At 61.7% G+C, this 20,024-nt stretch overlaps 2 protein-coding genes across 2 annotated transcripts; both read right to left on the bottom strand.

Annotated features, from left to right (window-relative positions):
- Positions 1-7: 7 nt before the first annotated feature.
- EHBP1L1 (EH domain binding protein 1 like 1) lies at positions 8-15,561 on the bottom strand. Its single transcript, XM_032879464.1, has 19 exons — positions 15,260-15,561; positions 12,580-12,637; positions 12,282-12,377; positions 11,971-12,024; positions 11,701-11,879; positions 11,469-11,611; positions 10,845-10,913; positions 10,588-10,750; positions 8,418-10,419; positions 7,799-7,956; positions 7,662-7,710; positions 6,601-7,266; positions 2,055-2,124; positions 1,875-1,930; positions 1,656-1,779; positions 1,287-1,386; positions 566-639; positions 354-468; positions 8-212 (listed from the first exon to the last, which is right to left on the bottom strand). Exons 1-19 carry the CDS (start codon positions 15,361-15,363, stop codon positions 113-115), a joined length of 4,380 nt encoding a protein of 1,459 aa, XP_032735355.1. The 5' UTR covers positions 15,364-15,561; the 3' UTR covers positions 8-112.
- A 2,080-nt stretch (positions 15,562-17,641) lies between these two features.
- FAM89B (family with sequence similarity 89 member B) lies at positions 17,642-19,944 on the bottom strand. The gene is made up of 2 exons (XM_032879461.1): positions 18,879-19,944; positions 17,642-18,468 (listed from the first exon to the last, which is right to left on the bottom strand). Exons 1-2 carry the CDS (start codon positions 19,176-19,178, stop codon positions 18,190-18,192), a joined length of 579 nt encoding a protein of 192 aa, XP_032735352.1. The 5' UTR covers positions 19,179-19,944; the 3' UTR covers positions 17,642-18,189.
- Positions 19,945-20,024: the final 80 nt, after the last annotated feature.

Below are 20,024 nucleotides of genomic sequence, written 5' to 3'. Positions count from 1 at the left end.
CGAGCAGCGCGCTGCGGCCTTGCGGCCCCGGTGCTCCGGAGCGCCAGCCGGGGGCGGCGACCCGCGCGGCGGTGGCGGCGGCGGGAAAGCCTGCGGTGCGGGCGGGCGGGGCTCAGCTCAGCGAACAGCGCTCGCGCCGGCTCAGCTGCCGGCTCAGCTTGCGGCGCCGCTGCTCCAGGCCTCGTTCCAGGCGCTCGTCCTCCTCCAGGGCGCTGCGAGGGCGCGGCTTCAAGTCAGAGTCCGGGCCCTGCGCCTGCTCTGCGCACCGCCGCCCCCCCACTGCCCCGCGGGCCGGAGCAAGCACCTCCCACCCCTCGCCCCCCAGACCCCCACGCGGACCCTGCCCCACTCACATCCGCTCCCTGTGGTCCAGATCCCGGACCAGCTCGTCGCGCTGGTTCACCAGGGACACCAGCTCCTCCAGCAGAAGCTGCTCTCGGTGCTGCTGCGCAGCGGTTTTCAGCCAGTCTGAGGGCGGAGGAGGCTGAGGGTCAGGAGGCGCCGGCCCCTGCTCTGTCCTGGCTCTCGGCCCCTCCCGCCCCATCTCCCAGGCGCCATGGCCCACCTTCGATAGCTAGCATGGCCCGTAGCTCCCGGCTCAGCAGCTCGAACCTCCGCTCCAGGTCCTGCTCCTCGATGCTGTGTGTGGGGGGATGGCGGGGGGGAGGTGGGTCGCGGACAGGGGAAAGGGAGGGGGAGGGGTCCCACCGCTGTAACCGCTCCCTGCCCCCCCATCCCACCTCATTACCCGTTGGGGGGAGGGCTGGCCTGAGGGCAGCTCTGTATCCCTCTCCCTGCACCAAATCATCTTCCAACTAACTGTTCCCCGAGTTCTGGATGTTTATATGGTCTTCTCCCATCCCCACCACTCTGCTCTTTTCTTTTCTTTTCTTTTCTTTCTTTTTAAAGAAACAACCTTGCAGGATTATTTGGATGATCATTATTCATAAGCCCTAAGTATTAGAGCAAAGTTATTCTGAAAAATGATCCAAAATGCAAAGGAGGCAAAACTGCCTCCTAAATTGTACCAATTTACAAGGTGTACAACTTACACAGGACTTTTCCGGGGGAGGAAATAAGATGACTGAACAACTTTTCAAAAAGATCTTTGCAGAAAGAAGAAAGCGGTGAATAACAGACCAAAGCCACCAAGACTCCCTCTGTTCTGCGGGCCCTGGGTTGGCTGGGGATGGCGCCAGCACTGAGCGGGGCCTGCCTGCGCTGGGCGGGACCAGCCCGAGAAGGGTGGGGCCTTCCCGCGCTGGGCGGGGCCTGCCTGCACTCACAGCAGCTGCAGCTGGTCCTGCCTTCGGATGAGAGCGTTCTTCTTGTTGACCAACGTGAACCATTCCTGGATCAGCACCTCCTCCTGCAGCTTGTCGGCACCTAGAACCAGGCCAGGACAGTCACAAGGCCTGCCCCCAACCCAGAGGGCAGGAGTAGGGTGGCTGGGGTGTGGGGACGGTGCTTGCTTCCCTGTAGGCATCCCAGAAACCAGAGCCGTGCCTCCAGCAAGCTGCTTCCCTTGTCCAGCTGTAAATGGGACAGTGACCCCAGCCTTGCCTCCTCCCAACTCCTCCCCAGATCGGGAAGGGCCGCAGGGCTAGGAAGACCTGGTAGCGTGTGTTGGCAGGGGACTCGGAGGCCTACCCCACCTGATTCCATAAGGCTCCTCAGCTGGGTCTCCACCTCGGCTGCCCGCCCATCTATCTGTCTCTGCTCCTGCTCCAGGGCCTGCAGCTCTGCGCACACATACTGACTTGTGTCCTGGAACCTTTGCTGCAAAAAAGGGGGGCAAAGGCCGGAGCGGGCTCAGCCCAGGCTCTGCCTAGAGAGTGCCGCCCACCAGCTCCGCCAGCCCCAGCCCATCTTACCAGCCCAGCCTCCTCCGCTGGACTTGGGGGTGGCTCCTCCGAGGGGGCACTCCCACCTGCAGGCAGAGACCAAGCTAAGTCATCTCAACTGACACCAGCCCCCCAGGGGATCCCCAAATCACGATCCATCTGTGAACAGCCTAAACTGAGCTGGGTCATTCCTCCCGAAGAACTACTCACCAGGGGGCTGCTGTGGGGCTGTGGCTGTGGGTGGGCCAGGGGCTGAGCTGGGGTCAGGGCTCAGGCCTTCCTGTGGAGAAAGAGGCCAGTGAGGCCTTGTGGGGCTTTCCCAACAGTACCCCCCTGGGGCCAGCCATAGCCTCTTGCACAGGTAGGACGGGAGGGCCTCAGCTCAGGCCCTGCCCAGCCCGGTGCTTCTCCAGTCCCGAGTGCACAGAGCTCCACCCCAGCCCCTCTGGGGAAACCGCCTCTTCAGGCAAAGGCCATGGCCTTCACCCTCCCTGGCCCTGTGGTCCTGGGCCGGTCTACTCCCACTCTTGGAGCTGCACAGTCCTTGTTCCTGGGGCTGGGCTGATAAACCCTGGCTTCAGGGGGATTTTGTGAGAGCCAGGGATGAAAGGCTGAGAAGGACCTGACAGGGGCCTCTCCCTCCCTCTCTCGTCCCCTCCTCCATGGAGCTCCATCAGGCCACTTCCCACTCGCACTACCTAGCACTTGCGTCTCGATCATGGCCATGGGCCCACACAGTGACCCATGCTCCTGAGCTGACCTGATACAACTCATTGCAGGACCAAGGCCATCCTGAACCGGCACCTCCATGTCCTGGCCAAAAGGGGGCACCCTCCCACTTTATCAAATCTCATGCCTGCTGAGCTCTCCACAGGACCCTCAGAAAAGGCCAGGTTGGCTGCACCTACCAGTTTCAGCCTGGAAAGGCAGGGCTGGCCCTTTTTTTTTTTTTTTTTTTAAGATTTTTTATTTATTTATTTTGACAGAGACCACAAGTAGGCAGAGAGGCAAGCAGAGAGAGAGAGGGGGAAGCAGGCTCCCCACGGAGCAGAGAGCCCCATGCTGGGCTCGATCCCAGGACCCTGGGATCATGACCTAAGCCAAAGGCAGAGGCTTTAACCCATTGAGCCACCCAGGTGCCCCAGGGCTGGCCCTTAATAGGCCCCACCCCGGCCACCCACTGGGAGAGGCAGCTGGAGGGATGGGGGGCCTCAGGTCCACCGATAGATCAGGTCCCCTCTGATGGCTCCTGCTCCAGCCCCCCTTCTGGGTTCACAGGGTGGGAAGAAGGGCTTGAACCACCTGGCTGTCCAGCCTACCCTGCGCTTCTCGGAGAGGCACCCCTGGACACACCCCGCTCAGGGGCTGTCCTCTGTGGCCTGGGTCAGCAGCAGCCATTCCCCAAGCCCTGCCTGCCGACTCCACCCTCAAGCCACAACTGAGGGGTCTTCCTAAAGCAGTCACGTGCTGGTGTCAGTCTCCCCCCACCCCCGCCTCAGCCCTCAGCCTTGTGGCCAAGACCTGGTGGCAGCTCCGGCCTCTACTACTACCCCCTAACTGTGCGCGTGGACTTTCACTTCCCCAAATAGCTTCCTCTGCCCAGAATGGCCTCTCTCTGGGGCGCCCTCACATCAGCAAGCTTCATGACCCAGCTCAGCTCCGCCTCCTTGAGGCCCCTTCGGGTTCTCACAGGCTCTGTCCCCCTCCCTCACCTTCACACATCCTGAAGCCTCACTGATCCCCAGGCTGTACAGTGCTCCTGCGTGGCCTCCCAGGCTGTCACCGTCACAGTGCCCACGCCGTCATGGCTGCTGGCTACCCGTGTCTCCCTGCCCAGAGGTAGCCCCTGCAGACGGGGGTGGGAGGGGTGGCCAGGGGGTGCACGTGGGGACCACCGAGGAAGGGCTATTGACTAAACATTGATACCTTCGGCGCAGCGCATATACTGACTCCTTCAGTTCCCCCAACGACCCCGGGCGTCGGGTGATTACCATCCCCAGTTTACAGATGAGGAAACTGGAGGTCAGAGATGAGGCTCATACAGAGCCTGGCTTAGCACCCAGGGCTGTCCAAACCCGTGATTTGTTCCCAAGCTTGGCCACCAATTTGCTCTTTGCCTCTGGGCCAGTCACACCCACTGGGCTTCTGTTTGTGTCTTTTTTGTGTGGGAGGAAGTGCAGTCCTGTAATCTGGGGGTCGCAAAGCTCCAGAAAGGCTTCTGGGGGAGAACACAGTCCCCCCCACTTTTTCTTAAAGATTCTATTTATTTATTTAACAGACAGAGACAAGTAGGCAGAGAGAGAGGGGGAAGCAGGCTTCCTGCCGAGCAGAGAGCCGGATGTGGGGCTCCATCCCAGGACCCTGGGATCATGACCTGAGCCAAAGGCAGAGGCTTAACCCACTGAGCCACCCAGGCACCCCAACAGTTCCCCTTTTTTTGACAGCACCCTGAAGGGGTGTCGCAAGGCCACTCTGGGAGGAACTTTCACGCCCTTGCATGCTTCTCATCCTCAGGGAGAGAGCACAGAGAGGTTAAATGGCTTGCCCGGGGTCACACAGCCAGTCAATACTGCGGGGCTTTATAGAAAGTGCCATTTAAGAGTTCTGGGTTCACAGGTGAACCTCAACTTCCTCTGCCTCTTCCTTCATCTCCCTGAGCCTCAATGTTCCCACCTGCAAAATCATTCCTCCCTGGAAGGGGCATTGTGTGGAGTCAGTTAGGAGCCGATAAGGAGTCATGGGGACAGGCGAGGGACGGGGAAGTGGGCTCTTCACCAGGCAGAGCAGGCAGAGGCAGGAGGGTGAAGGAAAAACCCCAACCTCAGCAACAACTCAGCTTACTCACACCAGCCCTGATGGGAATGCCAGTGCTTCCTCATGTCTGACCCCAATTCCGCTTTCTGTACCCTCATGTATGGCCCCTCCTCCAGGAAGTCTTCCTGGGCAGAGGCTCCTGCCTTCCCTATGGTGTTGCTTCTACCCCACCCCAGCTTCAAGGTGCCTGACTTCATCTCAGCCAGGACTCTGGGAGCTCCCAAGGGCAGGAACAGGCCTGACCTTCTCCCACCACATGTATGGGGCATGGGGGATGGGAATGGCCAAGAAGGAGGAGTCCCAGGGTGCCTGGGTAGTGGAGGGTCTGACTCTTGGTTTCTGCTCAGATCATGATCTCTGGGTCATGGGATCGAGCCCTGTATCAGGCTTGGCACTCAGCACAGACTCTGCTCGAGATTCTCTCTCTCCTCCTCTGTTCTTCCTCCTGCTTCTCTCTCTCTCTCTCTCTCTCAAATAAATAAATAAATAAATAAACCTTTAGGGGAAAAAAGAAACAAAACAAAACGAAGTGTCCCCTCCAGGCCTATGGGACAAGGTCTGGAGAGGGGCCTGGCTTGGAAGGACCAGATGCTGGGACTTGGGCAGAGAAAGGTATAGGATGGAGCCTCCCCTTTGAGATTTAAAGAGCCACTGACACACATCAAGGAGGCGTTGCCAGAGGCCAACAGATTGGCCCATGGGTGGCTGTGTCTGACCCCTGCCTACCACATCCCCTATGGGTGCCTCTGGGCCCCTCCTGTCTCTCATTCCCAATGCCTGCTTCTGACTCTGTCCTCAAGGCTCTGTCACTGCAAGACGGCCTCATCCCCACCTGCGGGCCTTAGTTCCGTGGGATGATAGGCAGGCTGATCCCTAAGTGAGACCCGAGCTTTCCTGCCAGCAGTAGCTGCAGCAGGTCCCCCCACGTGAAAACCACCCCCTCTCAGCTTTCATCTGGGAAAGCTTGCCCACCTGATTTATCAGCCTCGCTCACATGGCTGCTTCTTCCAGAAAGACTTTCCCAGTGTGTGCCCTCCTTTCTTTAGAACTCAGGGGTCACCCCCCGGGGCAGTTGAAGGCGTAGATGGCCTCACAGAGCTGCCCCTGCTGTCACAGGCAGGACGGGTGCACTGGACGGAAGGAACCCCAGCTGGAAAGCCATTTCAGCCGAAATGGCTTCAGTTTTCTTGAGCAAATCCCTGCCTTCTCTGGGACCGTCCCCCTTTCAGTGCAGTGACCATGGGACACCCCGAGAGCCCCTAACCTGAGACCTGCAGGGGCAGGGGACATCGGCACCTGGCTGGGTCTACCATCTCCAACCTCCCGGTTATCAGAGAAGAATGGGTCTCCAGGATCTGGAGTTAAAGATCCGAGTCAGAGATCCTTGGGGTTGGGAGGCCCTGCATGGTCCCTGTGAGCACAGAAGCTCTGTCCCAGCTTACAGGACAATGGTGGCCCCTGGGTCACCTGCAGGGTGACGTTTTCCCTGCAGGGAAAGAAACGCCCAACCCACTTTACAGTTCATAAACAGCAATGCGCTGAGTGCTGAAAACATGAAACCTTCTAGGAACTTCCTACTCCAGCCCACGAGTCTACCACCTGGGTGTCAGGCATTAGAGACCATTAGCCTATATCCCAAGACTGGAGACAAAGGTGGAGCCTCTGCCCCCGCCGCCGCTCCGGGGCCTGGGGGGGCCTCGGCTTGCATGTGTCCCCAGCGCAGGCGCTCACTACCTCGCCGGGGGACTCTTCCGCCGCACCTCGGTCCCTCCACTCAGAAAGCGCCTCGCCGGGTCCAGCTGAATCCCGCCGCCCTGGGCTAGCCCTGCTCTTGGGACCCCTCCGGGCCCGTGCTTCGCTGCCCCGCTCTCCCGATCCCCGCGCCACAGGGGACACTCACCGCGGCCGCCGCTCCGGAAGTCCTACTAGCGGCTCCTGCGGCTCCTGCGGCCGGACCGGCCGCTCCCGGGTCCGTGTCGTCCACCGAGAAGGAGTTGCTGTTCCGCAGCCGCGAGCGCCTCTTCTTCAGCAGGTCGGCGTCGCGCACGTGGGCAAAGGAGCCGTGCGCGCGGGGCGGGGGCACCGGCCCGGCCTCCCCGTTGACCGACGCCCGCCGCAGCCTCACGCCGCCCCCCGCGCCCGGCGCCCCGGCCCCGTTCACCAGCCCTTCGGCCGGGGGCACGGACGCCCGGGCTCCGGGGCCGTCGGCAGGGGCCTCCGCCGCGCGCGCCTCCTGGGCCGCCGCCTCGGCACCGTGGTCCTTGGAGGCCGCCTCGGGAGCCGCCCGGTCCGCGCGGTTCTCGGGCTTCTCGGGCTCCTTGGGCCCCTTGGGCTCCTCCGGCGCCTCGGCCCGGTGCTCGCGCAGCCGCTGCGCCAGGCCCCCGGCGTGCAGGCCGTCGGGCGGGCTCGGCCGGGCGCCGGCCACACAGTACGTACCGGCGCCGCCGCCGCCCTCCAGCTGCACCAGCTGCAACTCCTGCCCGGTGCAGAAGGCGCGGATCTGGCACAGGTACGTCATGACGATGAGCTTGTCGGGCACCGACAGCAGCACCATGTCCGCCGGCTCCAGCAGCCGCGACACGCCCAGGGCTGCGAAGCCATCGAAGGCCTAGGAATGGGGGCGCTGGGGATCAGCGGCGGCGGCGGGCGTTACCCGGCGACTGGCACGCCAGGGGTAGCCTAGCAACGCCTTCCCCCTTCCATTGGGGGAGATCTAGCTGCAGGGCCCGCCCCCGCCGTCACCCAGCAACCGCACACCAAAGGGTGGTTTGGGAAAAACCATCTGGTGGAAATATGCTGTAAAACAAAACTAAACTAAACTAAGGGAAACGAACGATTTAAAGCTCAAGAGCGTTAACAAGTGGCAAAACTTCCAAAGTCCTCGGCTGGGGCCCTGCAGCCCCCAGATTCCTCCCCTGAAGAGTTAGGGACCCACCGGAAATCTTAGCCCTAGGCCTGGCTCTAGAACCCTTCTCTCCAGGCGTGGCTCCCTCCGCATCTCACCAGCTTGTTGTTCTGCTTGATGTTGAGCGGATCCAGGGAGGCATAGTCACTGCAGAGAGAGCGCTGGTCAGAGGCTGGGCTCCCACAGCCCTCCCGGGAGGCTCCCTCATTCTTTCCCGCCCGCTCTGGCGGCTCACATCTTGTCTGGGTAGAATCGATGCAGGATGGCACAGAAGGCCAAGCCATTGCGCCACGATGTAGTGAAGTTGGTGACTCGGACTCCACGGTAGCCAGTGGTGACTTCCTGGCACCACTCCAGCAGGGACTGACTGGAGCTGACCGGGGAAGGCGGTGCCTAGGGACACAAGGATGGGCTCAGGGCATGTGAACATAGGACCGTGCCCTCTGCCCCTCGGGCAGCAAACAGCCCCAGCTCTGGGTTTGCAGGGATCACCAGAGACCACTGGTCAGAGCCCTGGGACCAGGCAAAGGGTTTCCAGCTCTGCGGTTATCTACCAAGGTCACCTAAAAGGTCAGTGGCCCCCAGGCAAGATCAGAGGTCACCAGCAGCCACACCTCAAGGTCAGCCCAGAAAATCAGCTTAGGGGGTGTCCGGCTCCATGCAGCCCAGGGAAGACAAGAAGGGGGAGCCAGGGCATCCTGAGAGAGGAGAGGGTGAGGGGGGCTCCTTGAAGCTGAGCCCCTGTCCCACCACTCCCCCCAGTCCACCAGGTGGGTCCATGCAGAGCCGCCGTTAGCTCAGCCCCAGGTTAGTGGGAAGCAGCAGACTGGGCGCTCGGCGGCCCTCATCCCTACCTGGCTGCCCTGCAGCCTCCTGTCCTCTTCAGGCTCCTCTGGGGAAGAGGCCCCTGAGGGCTTGGGCACCCCGGCCCCTGCCCCGCTGGCCACCTGCACCTCAGTCAGGCTGGCCTCTGGGAGGTCTGCCTCAGCTTCTTTCCCCTTCTCCGTCCCCGAGACCCCAGCTTCTGCATCCTGGGCTTCCAAAACACCGGATTCATTCTCTGGTGGCCCAGAAACCTCCACCTGTGCTTCCAGGGCTCCCCAAGCCCCAGACTTGGTCTCTGAAACCCCCTGAGCCCCAACTTCCACCTCCTGGACCCTTAAAACTGTACTCTCCACCTCTGCCTCTGCTCCCTGAGGCCCTAAAACTCCATACTTAGGGATGGGATCCTGTAAAGCCTCGTATTTGAGGGTCCCCCCAAGCCCAGTCTCTGCTTCCTGGACCCCCAAAGTCTCAGCCTTCTCAGCCTCTAACACTGTAACTTCTGTCTGATGAGTCCCCAGTTCCTCAGCCTCTGCCATTCCAGCCTCTGTCCCTAAAACCCTTGAATCTGTCACCTCCGTCTCCTGGGCTACTGTTATCTCATTCTCTGTCCTGGGGACCCCTGAGCCCCCAGCTTCTAGCTCCTGGGCCCCCAGTATCTCAGTTGCTGCCATCTCAGTCTCGAATACTGGCATCCCTGAACCACCCACCTCTATTTTCTGGGTCCCTGCTATCTCAGATTTTATCCCTGAAACCCCCACTTTTGTCTCTTGGGTCCTCAATATCTCCACCTCTGCCCTCCCAGCCTCTATCTCTGGCATCCTGGAAGCTCCCACCTCTGTCTCCTGGGCCCCCCATATTTCAGATTCTGCTGTCTCAGCCTCTATCCTCAGTATCCTTGAACCACTAGCTTGCTCCTGGGTCCCCAATATCTCAGTCTCTGCCATCCTAATCTTTGTCCCCAGAAATCCTGAATGCTCAGCCTCCGTTTTCTGGGTTCCCGGTTCCTCAGACTCTGCCATTCTGGCAGCCTCTGAGTCCAGGACCCCTGATCCCACAGTCTTCACCTCCTGGGCCCCCAATACCTCAGCTTCTGCTGTCCCAGTCTCTATCTCTGGGAATCCTGATCCCCTCATTTCTGTCTCCTGGGTCCCCAGTACCTGTGACTCTGCCACCCTAGTCTCTGTTCCCAGGATGCTCAAATCCCCAGCCTGTGCCTCCCCAAACCCCAGATCCCTAGACATATCTCCTTGGTCAGCTGCTGGTGGGGCCCTCTGGTGCCTGCTCACCTGGGACCTGATGCTTGCTGCTCCAACAGAGGGACCCTGCTCCGGGCCTGTCCCCCCAACATCAGGGGCTCTGCCTCTCACCTCTGCACCCTCTCTCTGCTGGCCTGCGGCAGCCCCGGCCCCCTTGAGGTCACCGAGAGGCCAGGTGTGCCCCGCAGCCTCCGCTGGGGGCGCACTCAGGAATGTGGGAGCCTCATTCCTGCTCCTGACCCCTGCCCTTCCCTGGCAGCCCCTTGAAGGAGCCTCGGGAGTCTCCTTGAATCTGGCCTCAGACGTCACCCCTGTAGCCTCCGACCCCTTGGTGTCCTCGTGTCTCACCTTTGACCTTTGCTCAGCATCCACTTGATTCGGTTCTAAACTCTCTTCAGCCTTTCCCGCGCTGATGTCTGACCTCTTAGTGTTCACCTCTCTGCCTCCTGACTTGTGCCCGGTGTCCACCCCCCTAGCCCCTGGCCTGTCCCCAGAGCTCCCCTCCTCCACCTCAGGTTTCTGCCCTACCAAAGAGACTCTGGAGCCTCCACCCTCGATGCCCGGGCCCAGCCTGGGTCCCTGAGTCTCTGTCCCTTCCTGAGGGCTTCCCTGGGCCTGGGTCTCCCCAAAGGAACCCACTCCCGCTAGGGGAGCCCCTAAGGCTTTGGGAGCCTCATCTTCCCCTTGGGCGCCTGGGGGCCAAGGGGCATCAGAGCCTTTCCGGAGCCGAGGGGCTGGGGTGGGGGCCGCATCCTGGCCTGGCTGTCTTGAGGACCTGAGGGGAGAGCAGGAGAAAGCATTGGGGAACCCACGTAGCTCCCCACTGACAGCCCCATCCCCACACTTCTGATTGCTGAGGCCCCGGAAAGGCAGGTAGGTAGGGGGAATGGAGCTTTCTAACAGTGGGGCAGGGGATGGAGGCAGGGCCCATCCCAAATCTCACCTCCTCTCTGGTGGGGTTCCCGGGGGCCTCGGGGCCTTGAGCCCCTCCTGGCCCCCTGCCACAGCAGCTGGTTCTGATCCCTGGCCCCGGGAGGCCCTGGCTGGGGGCGCAGGGGCACTCACAGGAGCTGGGCTGGTATCCTCCATGCTAGAAGGGTGGGCAGCTGAGGAGGAAGGAAGGGAAGGGCGCTGAGGCCTGGGCCCTGAGACTAGAGGTCCACTCCCTCCCCAGCCCCAGCCCCCCAGCCTGGGCCTCACCTGCCTGCGGGGGCTGTACCCGGCCCCCCTCCTCCTCCTCACAAACTGTCTTCAGCTCCCGAGGTGGGTCTGGGGGGAGGATAGGGAGCAGATCAGCCCAGGGGAGGGCCCTTCAGGTCGGACCCCTTTCCCCCCAACCAGAGTCTTGGGCCTACCTGGGAAACGCCCCAGCCTTAGGGCACCGCCCCGGCCTGCGAGAAGAGACAGGCCCTCCGATGCAGAGAAAGAGAGAGAGAGAACCGCAGGAACAGACAGAAACAAAGCCTTAATGAGCCAAGGGAAGGGTGAGGAAGCTAGTGGCTGAGCACGAGGGTGGGTGGCGAGGGCTGGGGAACCAGGCAGGCATCTCCCCGCCATGCTTTCGGCCGGGCCAGCTCAGGACAGGTGCCAACCTGGGCAGGCACCCCGTTCGGGCTGACGAGAGGGCCTGGGGGACTCAGCTAATGAGCTGAGACTGCCATGGGACTAGGAGCCAAGTTTGGACAGTCAGAGCTGCTGGGCAGGTTGGGACTGCCGGGGCAGGAGCGAGCCCCCCGACTGGGCATGCGCCAGCGGCCTGCAGCCCGGCTTACCCCCACCCTCCCTCCTACTGGTGATCTCATCCACGGCAGGCTATGAGCCCACCTGGCTGCGGGGCATGAGCCCGTGCTTCGGGGGCCCCTGGGCCATTAGCCTCCTCCTCATCGCTCTCAGCAAAGTCGTCCAGGTTGCCCACATCGCTTGGCTTCACGCTCATGAGGCTGGCAAGACTCTGCATGTCATCGTCCCTGGTAGGGGGCGGGGGGGTCAGAGGTCGGGGGTGAGGGCTGGGGTCGGAGGTGCAGACCGAGGCCAAGGACAGAGGGCGGGCACTCACGTGGCGCGGCCCTCCCGCAGCAGGACCCCGGAGAGGGTGAGGCTCAGCTCAGCGTGTACCACCTTCACCGACTTGGGCTTTAGCCGCAGCCGCAGGGGGACTGGGGCCGGCACGGGCCCCGCGTGGTGGGCCAGGTCCACGTCGGCCGTGGCCAGCACCTTCCGCTGCCCCTTAGACTCCTGCAGGCCAGGGAGAGGGGCCGGGGGAAGGGCCATCAGTGCCGTCCCACAGCCCCCAAGAGCCCGGGCCCCAGCCTGCCGGGCCACTCACATTCTCAATAACGAATGTCCACTCTTTAGCCTCGTACTGGTCCACGTGAGGGTCCTGGGGAAAGGGGGCACTGGTGAATACAGGGGCTCTGGGGTGAGGGCAGCGTGGGGAGAAGGGCCAGCTGTCTCTCATACTGCTCGTGGCCCTACGTGTGCATGCTACCTCCTCCGAGGAGACCTCTTGGGCCACCCCCACCCCCATCTCGGTTCTCGGTCTCACCCCTTTGTGCTCTGCTATTTGGATCTCACTGGGGATCCCCGTGTTGCCCCCCCTACCCCATTCCCACCTGTGCAGAAGGGCTAGGGACTCACCCTATAGAGGGTCACAGAGATGTCCACATTCTCCGGCACCATCCACACCACAGTGCCCCGGTACGGGTTCTGGATGCCTGGCTGCCAGCTGTGGGCCTGCAAGGCACGGTCTGAGGCCTCCCTGACTCACAACTCTCCCCTCACCCCCTGCCCTTAGCCCCAGATTTGACCTCATCTTTCTCTCCTTTATATGGTTTCAGATCCAAACCTACACCTGACTCCACTCCCCCATCAGGCCTCACTCACACACTGTCCCCACACCCGGCTGGCCTCACCCCCAGCTGGCGACCTCCCCCACCTTGGAGCAGACTCGTCGGTTCCGCCGGGTCCACACCACCACCAGCTTATCGGGTTGCCTGGGGGTGGGGAGAAGGAGGTTCTACTCAGTTAGGCCCACCCGGCCCGGCTCTCCATCTCCTCCGGGGTCTTCCTTCTGCCCACATCCCCCTCCCCCCGGGAGATGGCCCAGGCAGCTGGTTATCGGGAGCCACCAGGAGCAGGGTGAGGCTGCGCAGGCAGGGCGGGGCCCAGGGCAGAAGGGCAAAGGCCCCATGTGGGTCTGCAGGGATCGTGAAGGCAGACAGCAAGAGAGACAGTGACGTTCAGAGAGACAGGCACACACAGAGACAGAAAGACCCACATAAACCCAGCAAGGACCTTGCAAGAGACACAGACTTAGAGACACCGAGAGGGACAGACTCAGAGTTAAACAAACCTGTTCACTCACAAATATGGGGGGAGTGCACCCTGTAAACCTAGCCCAAGTTTAGGGGCAGAGCAGAGCTAAGGGGAGGCAAGACCCTTCAGGGGCTGGGGACGACAGAGGTTGGGGAAGAGTGCCAGTCAAGAAGGAAAATAAATTAACAAGCGGACTTCAGGGAGATGGGAGAGAGCCACTGGGATCCTCTTGAGGTTGGGGTGTCTGAGCAGGGGCTCAGAGGGGAGGGACAGGCTGTGCGCAGGTCTGGAGAAGGAGGGCTCCAGGAAGAAGGAATGGCAAGCGCAAAGGTCTGAGGTTGGGGGGAGGCTTGGGGTCAGAGCGAGGGGTAGAGGGTGGGAGGTGGTCGGAGAGGAAGAGGGTCAGCTTGCCATTAGATACCCACCCACAGCCCGGGGGCCCTGAGAATCAGCCATGCTCCCCAACTCTCAAACCCTGAGCTCTGGACTCTAGCTTTGCAGGGCTCCTGACTCCCACAAGGGGCATCAAGGAAGACTTCCAGAGGGTGACCACCAGGCTGAACCGCACAGGCCAGGGCAGACTCGAGAGAGGCAGAGATGTGAAGAGACAGATAACACAAGAGCAACAAGTTGCTTGCGCCGGGCCCAGCCACCCAGAACTGACACAGGGCTGGGCCGGGGAGGGAGAGGGCTGTCTCAGGTTAGAGGGTCCAGCTGTAACCCAGGAGGGTGGGGGTGGTTGAAGGGACCATGAGGCCAAGGACAGGACAGGAGGCCTTCTTGCCTGTGCCCAGCCCCAAGCCAGGACGCTTAGGTCTGCCTACCTCACCGCCCCTCTGTGGGCTGAGGCTGGACAAATGGCTTCCTGGTTAGCCCCTGAGGATGCTGAGGCCCAGAGAGGTTGGGAGCCAGACAAGGTCACAAAGCAGAGCCCAGAGCCCTCCAGCCTGCAGCCAAGCTCCCCTTCCTAACCCCAGACTGCAGGCGATGGCTGAGCAAGGTAGCCATGGGGACTTCCCAGAAAGGGGAAGCAGACAGGGGGTGCCTAGAGAGGGCGGGGTCTGGCCAGGCGGCCTGACTCAGGCTGGGCACACCCTCCTGGGGAGTCAAGACCTGGGCAGGGGCAGCTTCCTAGCCTGGGCTCCCGTGACTCAGATGCATTGCCACTGCCCGCACCCCAGGCCTGGGCTCTGGGACCATGCCCAGCGTCCCCCCCTTGGCCTCCCCCAGGCAGAAGGCAGAAGCCAGAGGCCGGGGTTCAAATCCTAGCCCTGTGCTGTGTTACCTTAGCCAGGCCCTGGTCTTTTCTGGGCCTCGCCAAGGCAGTGAGACGGCCCTCTGGCTGGCCCAGTCAAAACCAGGGATATGGCTGCTGCCCCAGGGACCCTAGCCTCCTGCTCACTCCCCTCCCTTTGGACCCCATAATCCCTTCCTGCCTGAGCAGCTCTTCCTCTTGGGAGCCTAAATTTAGCTGGGCCTGGCGCGTGAGGCCCCCACAGCTGTGCCCTAATCCAGCCAAGGGAAGCCGACACCAGCGAACACCAGTGAACACATATATTTAGGGTGTGACGCAGGGGTCCCGGCAGCTGCGGGTAGGAGCACATGAACAAGATGCCCCCTGGGGCCCTTAGGCGGTCCAGCTAGGTCCTGTATACTCTCACCTATCCTCCCTAACCCGCAGCCACGCCCTCCAAGCCCTCTCCTCCCAGACTCAGAGCCCTCTAGGCCCTCAGGCTCCTTTAAGCTGATGGGGCCTCCCTCCTCATCCCTCCCAGTGCTCAGTTTCCCCTTTTAAGGACATTGTGGAGACACAGCCAGCCTCCCAGCACCCACTCTGGCTGAAGTGTGCGTGTGGGTTCCTCTGGCTCAACAAGTGGGCAGAGAAGGAGGGGGCAACACCCTTGCTCTGCGCTGCGGTGCATGGAGGTTTCTGCCACAACCAGGCCACCCGCAGACCTCAGAATTTGCTCCCTTTCCTGATGTTACCCCAACAGTCCCTCTGGTCACAAAAACATGAGACCTCCCTTCCCCCAGCACTGAGCGCCACTAGGGAAGTTGTGGGCACAGACTGATTCTCAGGCCTGCCAGTTCTGACCTCCACTCCCCAAAAGCGACCCACACCCTCAACTCCAGGGGTCCCACAAGCTGCAGAGGCATTTTTGAGTCTCTGTGTCCGGGACACCAGGGCCCAAGGTGGGGGCACGGGGCCACCGGGCTGGGGGCAGGGTTCTCTCCGGCTCCAGCGGCGCCGTGGGGTCCCAGCCGGTCTGCGGAGGCCCCCAGGCCTCCCTGCCACTCACCATTTCTTGGTGCACTCCACCACCAGCTCGTGGTAACAGGCCACAAACTGGAACTTGGCGGCCCGCTTGCCCACGCGCTGCAGGCGCTTCCACACCGAGGTCATGGCCCCCGCCGCCCCCGGCGCCCGCTCTTCAGACTCGGGGCTCCCGCTGGCCCACGGCCGGTGGCCAGGCCTGGGTCCCCATGGCCCCCCGGGCTGCTATCCGCGCCGCCCGCCCCGTCCGTCGGAGATGTCCGAGGCTCAGACCCGAAGCCGATCACCCCGCTGCCGCCGCTGGGGCCCGCCGGGTGGTCGAGCTGAGACCGCCGGGTCGTCGGGGCGCGTCGGGTCGCGGGAGCGCTGAGCGGCGAGCGCGCCGTTTCCTGGAGCCGCACCCCCGTCGGAAGGCGGGCGGGGCTCCGGCGAGGGGCGGGGGCCGGGGCCGGGGCTGGAGCGGGGGGCGGGGCGGCCCGGCTTCCGGGGCCTCGCGCGGCTGCCGCTGTTGGGGCGGGAGCGGGGGGTACCTGGGGGGCGTACCAAGGGGGCCGCCCGGACAGCACAGCCGGCTGATAGCTCGCGGAGGCGGTGTGGACGCGTGGGTCGGGGAGAGAGCCACCAGCAACTTGGTGCCGCCCTCAGGAGCACTGCCCGGGCCGCCACCCTTCCTGCCCACAGCCCTGGGAGGTACGTACTGATTGATGATGGCCCCATTTCACAGGTGGGGGAAACAGAGCCCCAGAAAGAACAGACATGCTCAGGGCCACGCTCCGAATCTGGGCCAGAGCCAACTGTCAACACTGCGGTGGCAGACTCCTGCTGTCACCCAGGTCTTAGAGCAGAGTCAGGGGTCAACTCGAGTGTCCCTACCTTTGGGTAGCACGCATTTGCCAGTCACGGAACCTGATTCCTTGGCTGTCAAGTGGGAAGACAGTCCCAACACCCCACAAGCAGCTGATTTCCAACAAGTGTGTGAACTTGGGCAAAGTACTAATATTCTGAGCCTCAGTTTCTACCTCTGTTAAATAGGGATAATTATAGTTCTGACTCTTACACAGTCACTGAGAGTAGGAAATCTTGGGAAGCATTCCCTACGCAGACTGGCTGATTTTCTGAGGTCTCATTAAACGGAATCCGTTATTGCAGCTGGAGGGAGAGAGAGAGAGTGTGTGTGTGTAAGCAGGAGCTTGGGCTACACAGATACATATACTCTCCCTCGCCTAAGAAGGCTGCCCCAGGCATTAGCTGCCTTGTTCACACCTAGATCAGAGCCCTTATCGCCTACCTTTGGGCCCAGCATGCTAATGAGCACCTCCAGGTGTCCGGGGGGAGTTAGGAGCTGCCCCGAGGCAGCTCCTCAGCTTTCCCTCCCTGCCGGCACTAGGCAGGGTTTGTGAACGGACTGCAACCTGGTGCTTAATAAATACTTGGTTTGAACAGGCTCTCTGATCTGCCAAGAGTGCCGACTGTTGTCTCCAGAGGCAAGGGACTGTGCGCAGGGTGTGGGGGTGAGCAGCCTGGAAGCCTAAGTGTGTAACCACGAGGTCCTCTCCTCTTCATCTCAGGGAGCTGTAGGGGTTTTGTGTGTGCCTGGAGGTCTGAACACCCACCATCCCCAAATGTGCAGGCTTCTTCCGCGAGCCTGACACGTGGGTTTGTCTCCCAGGCCCAGCAGTGTGGTCCTCTGTAAGAGGAAGTCCCTCACACACAGGCCTAAAGTCTCCAAGTGCTGTTGGGCAGCCAGGCGGCCCGTACAAGAGTAAGTGCAGAATGGGAGCGTCTGGAACATAAAGGCTCCTCACTAGAGCTGGATCTCCTGCCCGGGAGCGCAGGGCCTTGGTCCTTTCTCCCCGCCCCGTCGCCCAGGGCTTATGTGGCCTCTGGGGAAGTGTGGGCCATAGCCACCTCATCCCTTTCTGCCCCTGCAGCTGTTTCCTCCCACCCGAAGAGCACTCGCTAGCTCCCGGGCGCATCCTGGAGGCGCCTTCCCCTCTCCCTCCGAGGGGCCCCTAGGCCCGCTGGCTCCGGCCCACCCATTTCCTGTGCCGCCCCAGCTCCGCCCCCACTTGGGGTGGAAAGTTTCTCTCAAGATAGGCGGCTCCTTCTCCTTCCTTCCCGGCGGGCCAGGAAGGACCAAGGCGAGTTGGCGGGGCGGGGAGGGTTGGGCTCCCAGATCTCCTGCCAGAGGGGAAGTTACTCGCCAGCCGTCGCAGACCGCGGTGCTAGCTCGGCCAGCTCCGCATGTTCCCCAGCCCGGTAGGTGGAGGGAGGATTCGCACTCACTCGTGGCAAGCCTTTCTTCCATTCGGGGGTCTTCGGCGCCACCTGCCGGCGGAGCGCGGGACCGCACTTTCCAGAAACACCGCTATCTTCCTGCCCCAGAACCAGGCATTCAGAACACAAGAACGCTGAGAGAGTATTTATTTACCTACGTGCCCAAGAGTCTGGCCCCTAAACTTAAACATCCAGCACGGAGCCTTGGCCCTCCCGGCCGTGGGTGGGTGCAAGAATGGGGATGCCCTGGTCTAGAGCAGTGGAACGCAGGGACCAGAGGTGGGATGCCCCTGAGCCAGCAGCTGCCAACAGCAGCAAAAGGTGAAAAGGAGATGGGAACCAGGCACTCATCCCATCCCAGAGACGTCAAGCGGAGTGCCAGATGCTTTGGGCCCCACCACCAGACAGCAGGTTGGCTAAGCTGGGGTGCACACATGTGGGAGGAGTGGAGGTTCAGTGCCATGGGCCAAGGCTGTAGCCCAGGTGCCTACCCCAGTGCTAGCTAACCAGAGTCAAGAGAGAGGGTGTCGGCAATTTTACGTCTGAGGGGCCCAAAGACTTGCCTTCTCGTGAAGTGAGGTGATACAGGGAAAGCAGGCACTAGAAGTCTGAGTACTGACTAAGGGCTGAGTTTTTGAGCCTTTTGCATGGGTGCGTGTTCCCCCCACCCCCAGCTCTTCAGAGGCTGATGTGAAAGGCATCCTGCAGCCACTGGTCCCGGGCATTGTGTGTCTGGGGCACAGTGAGGGGTGGCGGGTCCGGGGGCAGGCTGGCATCGGGAGGCTCATCGTCATCAGACAGGCCAGCATCAGGTGGGTAAGAGCTGTCTGAGTGCAGGGAGGATGACAGGTCCTGGCACAGGCTCAAGTCTTGGCACAGGTGCTTATAGTCTTGGATTGACTCGTACAGGCCCCACAGCTGGCACAGCAGGGACATGTCCAGCTGCCGCAGCCCCACCTGCAAAAGACTGAGGGTGGGCTGGGGTTGGGGTCCAGGCCACCCTCAGCCCTAGCCAATCTTCCTGCACCTCTCTAAGCACAAACTTTTGGGGACAGCGGACGCCATCTGCAAGCTGTGAATCTTTAGACAAGTCACTGACCCTTATCTGTAAAATAGGGATAACATTTACCTAGCAAGATGGAATAAAGTAACATGAGTAAAGCACTTAAAAATACATGATAACTACTGGCATAAACGGCAACTATAATCATTGTTACTGTAACCCCTCTGACCCAACCCTCTTCTGCAGTTCTTCTGACGCTCAAGCCATGAGATCCCGGTTACGGGCCTCTGACTGCGCTCCGCCCCGGGACCTTCATGCTCAGCTGCAGCCCCCCGCCCAGCTGGCCCGGGGCCCAGCCGCTCACCATCTCCTTGCGCAGCGCTGCTAGTGCTGAGTCGAGATTGACAGGGCGACGCGGGCCGGGGGGACCGGCGGCGGGTCCCGCGTTGGTGGCGCCCGCAGCGTAGCGGGGCCCATCTGGGATACGGGCCGCGCGGCTCAGCTCGTCGTGGATGCGGCTGCGCTGGCTGTAGACGCGCTCCAGCTCCCGCCACGAACCCCCGCTTGCGTTGAGAAGACCGCTGAGGCCGCGCGGTAGCGGAGGGAGCCCGGCTAGGGCGCAGCCAGCACCGCCCGGCGCCTCGGCCGAGGGCAGCCCATTCATGGCCCGGCCGGCGCGGACGGCGATGCTGCCTCCTTCCCTTCAACCCTCCGCCCGGGCCGCAGCCCGCAGGCCCCGCACCGCGCGGCCCCGCCGGCCGAGCCCAGCCGCCGCCCGCAGGCCGCGCTTTGTTCCTTCCCCGACTCCTCCGACTCCGCCCCTGCCCCACCCCCTTCGTATGGGCAGGGCCTCTCTTAAAAGGGCTACGGTGGTGGGACCACATCGCGAAAAGCTGAGAAAGGGAATGGGGTATCCACCAGAACGGAGCGAGAAAAAGAGGCGGGGAAAGAGACCGAAAGCGGTGAATGGGGTTCCTTCGCGGTTCTTCTTTGCTCCCCCCACAAAAATGTGTTTAGTTATTCTGCTCAATTTTAACTCCCCAAGGAAAGGATCTAAACCTGGGGGTGGGGAGTCAGGAAACTTGAGTTAAGTCCACACTGGGTCCCTATCGTGAAACCGGACGCCCTGTCAGTGTCTCGTGTCTGAGTACCTTGACTGGGCATGAGGTGGGTCAGGATGATGGTATCAGAATGCTCAGGGGACAGAGAAGATACCAAAAGGGGCTGGAACCCAAAATCTCACTCAAGACTGGGAATTGAGCACTGGATGGCTGAGGAGGCTGCAGGGATGCCGCAGAGGTCCATCCCTCTTGTTCCTGCTTTTGAGGAAGCTATGATCTCCTCCTCTGAAAAAAAGTATCACATAGTCCTCTCCCTCCCCGCTCATTCTGAGTGGGGGAAACCAAGCACAAACAAGCCCAAGGAATCTCTCAGGGCATCAAGGAAAGCAGACAGTGGTAGAGTAAGAGACCAAAGGTAGGAAAAAGGCAAGTGGAGCTGGAGCTGGCAT

The sequence above is a fragment of the Lontra canadensis genome, unplaced genomic scaffold (assembly GCF_010015895.1).
Source record: "Lontra canadensis isolate GAN:19392208 unplaced genomic scaffold, GSC_riverotter_1.0 scaffold66, whole genome shotgun sequence".
NCBI classification, from domain to species: Eukaryota; Metazoa; Chordata; class Mammalia; order Carnivora; family Mustelidae; genus Lontra; species Lontra canadensis.
Note: the sequence above shows the minus strand (reverse complement) of the source record. Positions and strands in the feature narration are given on the sequence as shown.

What these genes read in the sequence shown, in the direction of transcription:
- EHBP1L1 (XM_032879464.1), bottom strand. Translation starts at nt 15,363, where the DNA reads ATGACCTCGGTGTGGAAGCGCCTGCAGCGCGTGGGCAAGCGGGCCGCC. An exon ending in TCTCTGTGACCCTCTATAGG is followed by an intron (nt 12,025 to 12,281) that starts GTGAGTCCCTAG and finishes CCCTTTCCCCAG; the next exon opens with GACCCTCACGTGGACCAGTA. An exon ending in GAGGAGCCTTATGGAATCAG is followed by an intron (nt 1,387 to 1,655) that starts GTGGGGTAGGCC and finishes GCCTGGTTCTAG; the next exon opens with GTGCCGACAAGCTGCAGGAG.
- FAM89B (XM_032879461.1), bottom strand. Translation starts at nt 19,178, where the DNA reads ATGAATGGGCTGCCCTCGGCCGAGGCGCCGGGCGGTGCTGGCTGCGCC. An exon ending in CAGCGCTGCGCAAGGAGATG is followed by an intron (nt 18,469 to 18,878) that starts GTGAGCGGCTGG and finishes AGTCTTTTGCAG; the next exon opens with GTGGGGCTGCGGCAGCTGGA.